This window comes from Crinia signifera, chromosome 4 (genome assembly GCF_055691185.1).
Source record: "Crinia signifera chromosome 4, ASM5569118v1, whole genome shotgun sequence".
Lineage (NCBI taxonomy): Eukaryota > Metazoa > Chordata > Amphibia > Anura > Myobatrachidae > Crinia > Crinia signifera.
The window spans coordinates 153,670,029-153,684,140 of NC_139220.1; the positions used below are offsets into that span (position 1 = coordinate 153,670,029).

General features: G+C 45.0%; 1 protein-coding gene across 1 annotated transcript in view; it reads right to left on the minus strand.

Annotated features, from left to right (window-relative positions):
• The window catches only part of CTTNBP2 (cortactin binding protein 2), a 109,073-nt gene extending 97,245 nt beyond the window's left edge, over window positions 1-11,828 (minus strand). The window contains exon 1 of the mRNA XM_083182807.1: window positions 11,672-11,828. Within this exon, the coding sequence (XP_083038933.1) occupies window positions 11,672-11,827 (156 nt within the window). The 5' untranslated portion in view covers window position 11,828. The remainder of the gene's footprint in view (window positions 1-11,671) is intronic.
• Between the last annotated feature and the right edge of the window lie 2,284 nt (window positions 11,829-14,112).

Below are 14,112 nucleotides of genomic sequence, written 5' to 3' on the forward strand. Positions count from 1 at the left end.
CCCCCCAATTTTTGTACGCCACCCCACGATCCACGCCAACCCGAAGCGTGACGAGCGCAGCGAGCCCGCGAGGGGCGGCGGTACGCGTCCTCCGACCTTTTCATGCCCTACTATCCACGTCGGCGTGGAGTTGAGAATAGAATAGTGTGGCGAGCGTAGCGAGCCACCGAGCCCGAAGCGTGGCGAGCGCAGCGAGCCCCGCGAGGGGACGCGGATACCTTCACAGGTAAACGCGTCCCCTCGCGGGCTTCACAGGTGTCCGCTTTTCGCCACGGATACCTGTGAAGCCCGCGAGGGGACGCGTATAACTGTGAAGGTATCCGCGTCCGCTCGCCACGCTTCGGGCTCGGTGGCTCGCTGCGCTCGCCACACTATTCTATTCTCAACTCCACGCCGACGTGGATAGTAGGGCATGAAAAGGTCGGAGGACGCGTACCGCCGCCGCTCGCCACGCTTCGGGTTGGCGTGGATCGTGGGGTGGCGTACAAAAATTGGGGGGACATTTAAGGGTTAATTCTGCCTATTTGGGCTCTGTAGCCCATTTAACATTGATTCCTATGGGAAAATCGCGGGCATTGAGGCATTTTAAAGTAAAATCGCGGTCAATCAGGCTTTTTAACATTGTTCCCTATGGGAAAATCGCGGTCATCGCGGGTACACGATTTTGATGTACCCGCGATTTACCCGCGATGCCCGCGATGACCGCGATTTTTTACCCCCGACGCCCGCGATTCTAATTGCGGGCGCCGTTCTAGGTAAAGAGTACCGATATATGACTCTCGGGTCACCTTAGATATGCGTGCGCATTCACCAGGAAGTGGGCAAGCAGCTGACATCCGGTGATGCCTGCACCCACATCACGGGCCTATTACCATGGGAACGCCCATGAAACACTGGGCATTCCCATGGGCACAACTAACCGCCCCATGTACGCAGTCTTGGGTGCGTGCACCCGGCGAACAGTGTGTTTGACGTGGCCACATGCACCCGGCGTATACACATGCGCAGAAATGCACCTGCACATACGCACAACCTCAGTTCCCACACGGGGGATGCAAATTAATTAGAATTTTCAGAAGGCCCTTTCACACAGCGTGTCAAACGCAGGATATTTGTGCAATGTGAAAGGGGTAAATGATATCAATAGGCTGCATAAAGGGGTAGATGCAATAAGACGCAAGCTACCCTTGTGGATGGGGTACATACTGCTTTTGGGTCATTCCTTGGGAATTTACGTTACTTAGGGGCAGATTTATTAAGCTTGGTGAAGTGTCTGATCATCGGCCAATCAGCTCGTAACTGTGAAGTTATATAGGGGGAGGGGCCCTAAACTGCACACCCTGGACATATGAGGTGCTACCTGCTGAGACCTGTAGTGCAGCAAGCAGGAGGAGGAGTTTGCAGGTGCACACTAAATATAAATGCTAGACCTTTTAATATCATTGCAATATTGCATTTCTGAGGATATTAGCATAATGATGGCCATTATTATCGGCTTGTCCACCATGTCCAGGTTACCTCAATAGGACAAGTCCCTAACACTACTCTGAGACAGGTCCAGGGCACAGGACCCCCCAGGCCAGCCCAGCAGAACCACCCCATGGCACCACATTAGTGTGAAATTAAAGTGATAGTAAAGGGGATAGGGGAAATTATATGTCCTATTGAGGTAACCTGGACGTGGTGGACAAGCCGATAATAATGGCCATCATTATGCTAATAACCTCAGAAATGCAATATAGCAATGATATTAAAAGGTCTAGCATTTATATTTAGTGTGCACCTGCAAACTCCTCCTCCTGCTTGCTAACTGTGAAGTTACAGGTTTGGTTTGAAAAATGACAGGTAGGAGCTGATTGGCCGGTGATCAGACACTTTCTTACTTCACCGAGCCTAATAAATCTACCCCTTAGTCACACAGCAAACAATTAGTAATTCCTATATATAGTTTTAGAAGACATAACCACTTATTTTCTAAGTAAATTAACTTCACAAAAATTCTGTTTGACGTTAATAGCCATGCATATACTATAATTGCTGCGTTACTTTGAAACATTGAGTTACCATGGAATGACCCTTTTGCAGTAGGTAAATTATAAACGTTATAGAACGTTTCTAATCAACATTAGATCAGGAGTCTCACATCACAGCGTTCCCACAACAGCCATATTATAATGTAACATAGTAAGGTAAAACAGCAGAGCTAATTTCACCTTATCAACCTCAAAAAAACATGTTGCTTAGCAACATTTAGCCTATTGCTGTAGCCTATAAAAGCTCTCCACCCCCAATCAATACTGAAATAATAGAAAATATACACAATATATCATGTAGTAACTACTCTCTTACAGCTGGAAACATACATTTTAAAATCTCCATTACATTTACTGTTTAGTATTGGATAAGGGCCACCCTGTAAAGGTCACCATGGATTTGATCTCACTGAAACGCCTCCGCTGGTCTGGTAGCCTCGTAGGGGAAATTCATTATGCAAGCAAGTCTGTGGGTGTATTCTCTAAACAGCAGCCAACAATAACATCAACGATGCAATGGATATATTTGCTGAAGTTATTTACCATGCCAATTCAATGTGAAAGAACAATTGGTTATTAGTTTGCCAAAGTAAAATATTATTTTAAAAGACATTAAAGAAACCGGTAACAGAATTCTGCTACGCCTCTATCCATGCAACAGATTTTAGGACACTGTTATATACTGTAGCAAATGCAAGGTTTTAATTCTCCAATTTCACATAAGAATTCATCTTAAATGTTTGAACACACACTACATTTATTTTATAAAAGCTTTAACGCTCGTTTTAGATTTCTCGGTACTTGTTTCCTAGCACGGCCACAATCGTGGCCATCGGGGGTAATTTTTAGTGGCCTGCGACGCGACCGACGCGATGCCCCCGATTTTTCCATTGAAATGCATTGAAAACAGTGAAAATCGGGTCAGTCGCGTCGTGTGCGGCTAAAAATGCTTAAATGGTCCACACGCGATGGCCGCGATTTCCCCATAGGGAACAATGTTAAATGGGTAACTTTACCCGCGATGACCGCGATTTCCCATAGGAAACAATGTTAAATGGGTCAATTTACCCAAATCATCATAGGGAAGAATGGTAAATGGGCCAGAAACCCCCAAAAAAAACCCTGACCAGTGAAATGTCCCCCCAAAAGTAGTTTACGCCACCCCGCGATCAATGTGAACCCGAAGCGTGGCGAGCGCAGCGGTACGCGTCCTCCGACCTTTTCATACCCCCACTATCCACGTCGGCGTGGAGTTGAGAATAGAATAGTGTGGTGAGCGCAGCGAGCCACCAAGCCCGAAGCGTGGCGAGCGGACGCGGATACCTTCACAGGTAAACGCGTCCCTTCGCGGGCTTCACAGGTGTCCGCGTCGCCATGGACACCTGGGAAGCCCGCGAGGGGACGCGTATAACTGTGAAGGTATCCGCGTCCGCTCGCCACGCTTCGGGCTCGGTGGCTCGCCACACTATTCTATTCTCAACTCCACGCCGACGTGGATAGTGGGGGTATAAAAAGGTCGGAGGACGCGTACCGCTGCGCTCGCCACGCTTCGGGTTCACGTTGATCGCGGGGTGGCGTCTAGTACTTTTGGGGGGACATTTTAATGTTCAGGGGTGTTTTTGGCCCATTTACCATTGTTCCCTATGATAATTTGGGTAAATTGATCCATTTCACATTGTTTCCTATGGGAAATCGGGGTCATCGCGGGTAAATTGAGGCATTGAACATTGTTCTCTATGGGGAAATCGCGGGCATCGCGTCTGGCCCATCGCAGCTGATTTTTTAGTGCATGCGATGCCCGCGATGGCCCCGATTTTACCCCCGATGCCCGCGATTATGATCGTTGTGGCCGTGCTAGGAAACAAGTACCGATTTCTCTACAAGACTGTAAACAGTGAATGCCAGCTCCATTTATACAAATTGACAAGTCGCATTGGTCAACTTGGACATCATCATATTTTTGACCTGACAGCCTGAATAGTGTTTAAATAATTACTTTAAATACCAGATCATGTAATAACACCAGCATCTGCAGATCTTAATGAATGGGTGCTTGCTGTTTGGCCACAACTGTTCTTTAAGAAGCTCATTATTACTGGGGTAGGGTCTGATTGCTGGATCCTGATGGTAGCTAGTAGGTACAGTTAGTCTGCAGGGGTGGGAAGGTTTAGGAGGGATCAGTATGAAAACCCGGCGGTCGAAATACCAACGGCGGAATCCCGACTGCCGCAATGCCGACAAGGGGGGGCCGTGGATAACCCCCCCCCCCCCTTGTGGGCTCGCTGCGCTCACCACGAAGCGGGCCCACTATTTTATTCTCCCTCTATGGGTGTCATGGACACCCATAGAGGGACAAAGTGTTGGCATTGCGGCGGTTGGGATTCTGGCGGCGGTATTTCGACCACATCCCGTTCAGGATTAGGCTGTGTGATGGTGCAGTTACGATTAGGGGCAAACCACAGAAGTGCTCACTTCTACCACTTCTGTGTCACCCCTCTCTGTCTGCCACTCCCCTTTGGAATATAAGCTCTCACAAGCAGGGCCCTCTCTCATAAGTTTTTTTTCCCTCTTAAAATATAGATTTTTTTTTACGCCTTACTCCTGTCCGCTGATACAACTGTCTTTTTTAGCATGTACTTGCGCTTGCTTTTTACTGTAATTCATTGTTTTATTGTTTTTGCTTATAGGTGTTGGTAGGTGCTGCGGAACCCTTGTTGTGCCAAATAAATAAGCAACAATAATATTAAGGTAAAAAACAACTGACTGACTGTTGTCGGTATTGTGGCTGTTATGACTTTGTGCCTAACTCTCAGAAATGATGTACAGTAAGTCTATGGGAGAGATACACTAAGCTTTGAAAAGTTATAAAATGGAGAACGATAAACCACCAATCAGCTCCTACCTGTCATTTTTCAAACACAGCCTGGGACATGACAGTGAGGAGCTGATTAGCTGGTAGTTTATCACTCTCCATTGTATCACTTTTCACGCTTAGTACATCTTGCCCTGTGTGAGCAGTTTGAAAATATTCACTAGCCAAGTGGGTTCCCAAACTGTGTGCCGTGGCTCCCTGGGGTGCCTCGGACACTTGCAGGAGTGCAACGGTTTGGTAGTTCAGGACCAATTCAAATTATTTATGGTCAATTATTTATAGACAAAACCAGTGCTAGTGGCTGCCAATCATGAAATAAGTGTTCAAACAGATGCAAATCCTGCCCTTACTACATCCTAAGTATCACATATAAACACAATCTACATAATTTTATATTTTTTTGGGGTGCCGTGAAAAAAATTCTGATACTCTAGGTAAAGTAAATTGTGTTTATATCTATTCCTTAGTGTCAGTTATGTGATGGGGGCCAGGATTAACTTCTGTTTGTCCACAATTTGCCTTCTACATTGGTCATAAAAGAACGGCACAGAGTTTGGGAACCACTGCTCTAATAGAAAAAAAAAAGGGTAAAACGTATCCTTAAAAAAAGACTGGTAGATTACAGACAATATATAAATGTCTTTGCTATAAGCAATGAAAACACAATATGGACCAGCTTAACACATTCTGCACAATCAAAATAATTTAAAGATACATGAAAAAACTAATTTATGATTATTTCATTGTAAGAAACAACTGAATTATGCTTTCATTTCAATACTGTAATAAATGAACATTTTTAAAAATCGAACAGGTCAACTTATAAATCAAGTATATAAATAGCCTTTTCCAGGGCAACACTAGTTGCCTTATTACTACATTGGTTATCTTTTGGGAATGCTGTAGGTAGCTCAAACAATGAATCTGTTCAGTCTGCTCTAGATTCTAGAACATAATTCTATTTTAAAGCAAGCCCTACAGTAGATCATTTTCTTGTATGCATATATGTTCCATTATGTACACTATTTTTTAGCTTTGAATTGATTATGTAACTTGCCATTTTACTTACAGGATCACATAGCATCATTTTTCTCCATTAATAATAAATTGTATTAAATTATGTTGTACATGGATGCAGATTCATGCTGTTTCGCCCATGTTTTAATAGGGAATGGAGAGTAAAACAACGTATCGGATATCCCTTTCCACCGGCCTAAAATCCCGGTTTTTGCCAGGTTGACCTGGGAAGCATGTCAGTGGAAAAGGCTCAAAGGAAAAAAAAGGTACTTGTTTCCTAGCACGGCGCCCACGATTTTGATCTTACAGCATCTTATACATCTCATTGCATCGCATACAATATAGTGGCATGCGATGCGATTTTTAATTGTACAAGCACCCAGATGGGTGCTTACAATGTTAAATGCAGCCCCAGCGTAGCGAGCCCGCGAGGGGCGGCGGTACGCGTCCTCCGACCTTTTTATAACCCCACTATCCACGTCGGCGTGGAGTTGATTTTATATAGTGTGGCGAGTGCAGCGAGCCACCAAGCCCGAAGCGTGGCAAGCGGACGCAGATGAGTTAGCATGTATTCCGCTCACCACGCTTCGGGCTCGGTGGCTCGCCACACTATCTAAAATCAACTCCACGCTGACGTGGATAGTGGGAGTATGAAAAGTTCGGAGGATGCGTACCGCTGCCCCTCGCTGGCTCGCTATGCTTCGGGTTGGCGTTGATAGTGGGGGTGGCGTGGACAATGGGGGTGCATTTAACATTGTAAGCACCCATCAGGGTTCTACAATTAAAAATGCCATTTGCTGGCATGCGATGCTGTGCGATATTTAATTGTACAATCCGGCTCATTTACCCGATTATCGCATACCATCACATACCTTATGTAATGGTATGCGATGGGCGCCGTGCTAGGAGACAAGTACCGAAAAAAATTCCCGGATCGATGAACCCAGGATTTCAACCTAGGAATCAAGCAGGGTTTAAATGGGTAAAACATGGGTGACAAGCAGTAGAAATGCCTCCTACCTGGATTTTTGTACATGGGTACATCTAAACAATGCTGATTGTACTTTCAGGACAGTGACTGCTGATATAATCTACGAGACCCTTGTGGGGACATGTGGACGAAGAGGAGAGGCTGTTTACACAAGAGCTGGCAGAGAAAGTGTGGGCGAGGGCAGAGAGGAGGGAAGAGCGCAGGCTGCAGTGGTCTAACTATAAAAGGCCCCCCCCCTTCCACCGTAAAATAAAGCCTGCCTCCCCCTCCACCACCAGGTCTGTGGCCGGGACCCGCAGATCTACTTGCCTGCAGTCCCGGTGCTCCTCCTGGCTGTCTCCTGCTAATGAAAATGATCCTCACTTCAATGTGTGGGCTCCCCCTTTTGGCAATCCCAATCAAAAATTAATAGGGATCGCCAATCGATTGCTGAATCAGATTTTTTAACATCTGGTTTAAATATCTGTTTTTTTTGGAGTTTCATTTTTGTATGTGTGGGCATTCTGACAGAAAAAATCTGCCGATCACTGAAACAAATCTGTAATGTAAGGGCAAGTCAAATAGACAATTTATCTGGGGGGGGGGGGGGGGGGAATCACTGAATCGGAGAAGCAATTAATTGTGATTGCTGATGTATGGGGCCCATAAGAATGCCCACACATACAAAAATGAAACTCCAATAAAACCAGATTTTTAAACATGTTTAAAAATCTGATTCAGCAATCAATTGGCGATCCCTGTTAATTGTTGATTGGGATTGCCAAAAGGGGGAGCCCATACATTAAAGATTAATTGTGACAATCATCTCCAGAACAGAGGATTGTCACAATTAATTGCTGATGTATGGGCCCATAACTCTGGTTTCTCAAAGTGCAGTGGAAATGGAGGCAACTGAAAAGAAAACCCGGGACAAGGATGCAGTGGAGATGGGGAAAATCAAAGTCCGACCCTGCAAAATCCCTGGTCGTACCCAGGATTTTGGTGGAAAAGCAGTATTATGGAAATGCTGACCAATACTGCACAGACCTATATTCACACATAGAACAATATAATTCATGGAACAGAGAAGTGTTTATGTATAGACAAAAAGAATTGTTAAAAATTACAGTTATTTTAATGGTTGTAGCCAAAGGCGTAACTACCATAGGTGTAAGGAGTGAAGCTGCTTATTGGCCCAGAGCTGAAGGGGGCCCATCTTCAATGTTTAAGTAATGTTTCACGTTCATTTATCACCATCATTTGCTAAATAGGGGGCCTTCCAAACTTTTGCTATGGGGCCTATGAATATCTAGTTACGCCCCTGGTTGTAGCATACATACCAGCCGCTAAGATCACTAGCAATGTGACCTAGCACATTGTTTGGGAACCCTAAAAATAAAGGGTGCACCGCCTATGGGTTGTACAAAGGTAACACAATGTTTTCAGTACTCAACTGCTGTATTAACAAGAAATTAAAATATAATTGGCTCTATTTGGCTTCATTTGTTGGAATGAACCAGTAATTTTACACCATGTAAGAATGCTTAGTTGGTGGTCTGCAAGAATGAATTAAGAAGTCATGGATTTTGCACATGTCCCAAACTCCAGTTTTCAGAAGATAAGTTACATAATTAAAAGGTTTGTCCATTTTGGAAAACCCCTTTACTAAATGTTGCACTTCCACATGAGCTGCATATAAGTGGGTTGACCAGGATCCAAGCTCTGATTCCAGAAAAGGTTACTGTAGATGGGTTGGGCTTAATCTCATGGTGCGGAGAACTCGACGAAGGGTTGAGCTCTTCTGATGTAGACCGGACATTTGGAATAGCCATTATTTGCAATGATATGGTATCAACAGAGGCATCAGGACAAGGGGAGGGCTCCCACAGGAAACATCTCCTTATTTGCACATGGAGACAAAGTACAGTATAAGGACAGTTTTTAGTAAGGTAGGTCTGTCTTAAAGTGGACATCCCTTGTAACAGGACTCATCTCCAAATACACCTGCAACTTCCACTCAGAGTGGACTGCACATCGCAACTGCCCTAAATGGCATTAAGCATTTTTGACCTATCTATTATTTTGTTGATAGATCAGAAATCAGACTAATGCTAGATACACATTAAACGATTCCCGCCGCCACCGATGTAATGGACTATAATAGGGTTGCAATGGGAGAACAATGTTGATCATACACACTGGCCGCATGCATCTTTAATGATATTGATTGTACAAACTGAACGGAACACTGCGGAACTTATGGGACAATCAGAAAGTTGTTGGATGGAACAGGGTGAATAGCAGTGTAGGAGGAAGACTGCAAAGCACAAGCATGGACTCTACTAAAAACTCCAAACTGCAGCTACGTTCTGTAGCTGGGGTGGAATGGGAACTAAAAGTGCCCCTGGAAATTTTTGTCAGCAACATCCTCTGTCATCCCAACATGCAGGATGACTGAGGACATCATTAGCAAGGGCCATGCTGTGGAATGCAGCATGGCCACCACTATTGCTCCGATACTGCAGCATCAGCATGTGTGTATGTACTTTGTGGATGCTGGCTTCGCTGTTGGATCTTGCTGGCCACGTTGTCCCTGGTACACACATAATCTATGTATGTACGCAGCTTTAAGCATTTAAAAATGTAGTATTGCTTTAGATTTTATTTCTGTACTATTATTACTTGATCCACATATTGCCCTAGAATAAATGTTTCCAATATCACCAGCCCATGTCCCTTCTCTGCCAGAAATATGAGCACCATGTGACTGGTAGCCACATGCCTTGGTGAGGTTATGCTGACATCAGAATGTTCCTAATTCTAGTGACTAGTGTAGCTGTGATTTGCAGCAGATGATAGCAGGGATGTGATTATATAATGTTCTTACACCTGAAATGTGTTTTAATTACATCTTAGTTCCATATAAAAAGGGGTCCAAGATGCAGGGCTCCAGTTGCCTGAACTATAATTCCACTACATACAGGTTATGCTGCATGTGCAAGCTGGATGAGATGCAGTCAACAGATAGAGATGCGTGTTCCGTGCAATAAAATTGATCAAATGTTTTTTTTTTGTTTTTTTTTTTACAGTAGCCCAAATACAAGTCATGTTTATTTCTCCTGCTCCAATATTTACCCCTCTGACCATATAATCATTGTTTAGAAAGCTCCCAAACAGAACCCATATAATAACTGTTAGATATGCACCATTATCAGCTTTAAGTGGGATTTCTGCTGCTGAAGCCCAGAGGTGTATATCACCATTACGCTTTATTTTAGTTCAAACACATAGAAAATGGTGAGGATACTGTAACTAGTAACCACAGATCGACCAATAGAATTGTCCCCTCTGAATTATAATAATATTTATAACCTGCTACAAAGTAAAAATAAAATGATGGCACACTGCTTCACATCACACTCAGCAAAATGTACCTGTTTATCCAGGTTTATACGACCTAACACAGGCCAGTAAATATTACTGCCAAAGTATTAATAAAGCCCTGAAATTCGGAAATAAAAACATAAAATCCCTTCATACTGTATAGTGACCACCACATATTGGTGTTTCTAATAGTCTTGTAGAAGTAAACAGACACATGTTACCCAAATGTCATAATAGAGTCACAGTGCAGTGCTGACAGCTACAGGGTCTCTGACACAGGATCTGTCACTTGAAGACTAATGTCAGAATAGAGCGCACAGACCGCACCACCAAACCAGCATTGGCAGATGTCCACTATTTATATTCCAGCAACTCTGTACTGTACAATGCCATTTACACACTGTGCTATTCTGTGAGTACTGAACACACAGGAACATATGTATCAAACCTTGCAGAGACATAAAGGGGTTTACTAAACCTTGGATAAAATGGACGGAGATAAAGTACCACAATACCCCTAACTGGCATTTTCCAAAGTCTTGGGGCGTGACAGTTGGGAGCTGATTGGCTGGAGCATAATTTTTCATATGAATGACAGTTAGAGGCTGATTGGCTGGAGCACCACTTATTATTTGTAACAAGTCTCCCCCTTTATCGCTCTCCAAGCTTTGATATATACAGTATGCCCCTCAATCGTATAAATATTCCATAGCTCTATGTGATGTAGTATGAAAAGAGACCCTCAGTAGCCCTCTCAGATGGAGTGCGAGTGGGACCCCCAGTACCACACAGCCCTCTCAGATGGAGTGTGAGTGGGACCCCAGTACCATGATACAGCCCTCTCAGATGGAGTGTGAGTGGGACCCACAGTACCACACAGCCCCTTAGAGGCAGATGAAAATGCACCAGACCCAGTAGATCATAATCCCTAGGACATTCAGTAGAGGGAATGCTGCCAGTCGCCGCCACAATCGCTGGCAGAGTGGGGCCAGGGCTAGAGCCGCCGCAGCAAGTGACGGGGGCGCCACGGATAAGAAGCACCATGATGAATGGTTTCCCGGCCGTGCAGCCCTGACTTCTGCAGTGTCAGGAGCCTGGGATGCCATTCATTCTGCGGCCGGTGCTGGGGGATCACGGCTGGAAGCTGCGGTGCGGAGAAGGCATATACACCTCTCACCTCACACTCACCCGGGTCACAGCAGCTTCCCCGCATCTGTACAATTTGCCGCTGACAGCTGGGAGCCGTAAGCGACTCCCCCCTCACCCGGAGCCGGGCACCAGCACATCTAGCGCCAGCAACGATGCCCAGCATGACACTCGGGTGATTCCCTAGCCCGTGCTACTGCTGCCCTCTGTAACCCTATGGCACCCAGCCCACCCTGCCCAGCACCTTACATTGTCCGGCTCCCCTTCACCGGAGGAGAACGCCTGCTCCCCGCTCTCTCCCACTGTCGCCATCTTCGTGCTGTAGCAGCAGAGACTGAGAGCCTGGAACGCAGCAGCCGGGGTAGGGGAGGGAGAGGAGGACGCAGCAGCCCCCACAGCCAGCATAGCATTACCCTGCAGCCGCCGCCGCTCCTCCCCCTACCTGCAGCCTGCCAGATACTGCTGCTGCTGTGCCCGATGTACACCTACACACTGGCGATGTCGATGCTGCCCGATATGCACCCAAACCCAGGGCTGCCGATACTACCCTGCCATCACTGTCGCCCAAATAGGCAAACACACATAGGCACTGCCGATACTGCCCTAACATCTTCCGTGTCAAACCGTCTACCAAATACCCCAATGACATTGGCATTTTAACTTTTTTCTTTCTGCTGCTAATTCCTCTCACTATGCAACCAAGCAACTGACTTGCCTTCCTCATGGCTTTATTACATTGCTAATTTACCTTTAGCCCTGGCGTGGTACCATGGGGTCTATCTGACAACCCTCCTCTTTGAAACTATCACGAATAGTAACCTTGCCTTTCACGTATTTTCTCGTAAGCACTTCCTAAAGGTGCCCACAGACGCATCGATCCCGGCGTGCATTCTGTGCTTAACTAGTACACATAGCATCACATCGTATGCCTTGTGCATGCGATGTGCATGCGATGCAATACTATGCGATAAAAACTAGTACAAAAAGTATGTGCAGCACATACTTTTTGTACTGTGCGATGAGGTGCCGCGGGAGCGCGCACCCCATCGCATAGCATCGCACCACCGGGATCGGTGCGTGTGTGGGCACCTTAAGAATGTGGCACACGTTCGCTAGTTTTTGTGTCTTTCTGTTTATTTTCAATTTACTGTTGTTTATGTTTGGGTTCAAATTGACCCCATAGTACCTTCCTTGTTTTATATGTATTTTTTCCAGGTTCTGTGCCCTGCACACGATGTCGAAATGACAGAAATTAACGTTGACACTGAAGATGAGGACTATATTGAAGATGATTTGATCTTGGAGCAGTAAATGTAAAGCAGCCCATACACGTCCCAATGCGGGCATGCGTTGTGGGCTTCAATAGCATGGATCACATTGCATTGCATTGCATGTGCATCCGTTGTGCATGCAATGCGATGCAATTTGATGAAACCTTAGTACAAAAAGTATGTGCAAGCACATACGTTTTGTACTGTGCGATGAGGTGCCGCGGGAGCGCGCACCTCAAAGCACAGAACGGACAGCCCGGCATCGCAGCGTGTATGGGCTGCTTTAGGCCTACAGGGATAATGATAATCAGATGATGTAAACTAATCAGAAACTCACACATGAAGTGTTGTGCAATATCATTTAAACAAAAACAGATCATTGTAATAAACAGTGATATATTTAGTACATTTTTTACCATGGGTTCACTTGGACCCTATGGTACTAGCAACGTAACTATTTTCAGGTACCACACCATATTTAAATCACCTATAATAGTGACTCCTAGATCCTCATCAATAGTTTCCAATATAGTGCCATTATTACTGTATATAGTATTTGTGAGACCCAAGTGATTCTGCTTTTGTGTGCCATTAAGCTGTAATTGCCATGCTCAGTCTTTTCTCATTGCGATTGTGGACTGAGAATAAACAGGACTTTGTTTGTTAATTGAATAACAAAATCAAATTAAGTCAGAGTGGGTGATGTGATGCAATGATTGTTGTTCAGATTGTAAATGCTATGGAAATTTGCCAGAAAATTTTATTTTATTTTTTCCAAACAAGTCACTTAGCAGTAATTTTCACGATTCTGAAAAATTCCATGAAAAAAAAAAAAATCATCGTACCCCATCTTTCCAGTATACGGGGCAAACTGCCATTGCCACAGGGTTTAAACGCAAGTAATGTCAGCACCATTAACATGCTTCCTCTGGCCAATTTGCATACAGTACCTGTTTACTAAAAAGAGCTCACTACCCTATGGGGCAGCAAACACCTTTGAGCAAGATCTCATCGCTGCATTCTACCGTGTCCTAAGAGCTCAGCCGAGTGAGATACTTGCCAGCAATTAAACTAAAGCTGTGTACACACCGGGGCGATAGGGGCTGAAATCGCTGGGAATATGGTTGCTGGTGACCATATTGCCAGTGATGGGAGTGTGCCCCAGCGATAAATCGCCGGGTGTGTGCTCCCGTTTTCAGCCCGTTCTAATCGCTGGTCGCCGGCAGAGATTCCCTTTCATCAGCGACCATCTCTGGTCACTGATGAAAAGGAGAAACTGAGCAATATATCTCCCCCCGTGTGTTCGCACCTTAATTCCATAGTGCTATCTTGTAAAATGGAATGTAATAACAGCAAAATGTTTGGAGTTGATAAAAGTTGGATACACTCATTAATTCCATTATGGAAAATGACAAAAAT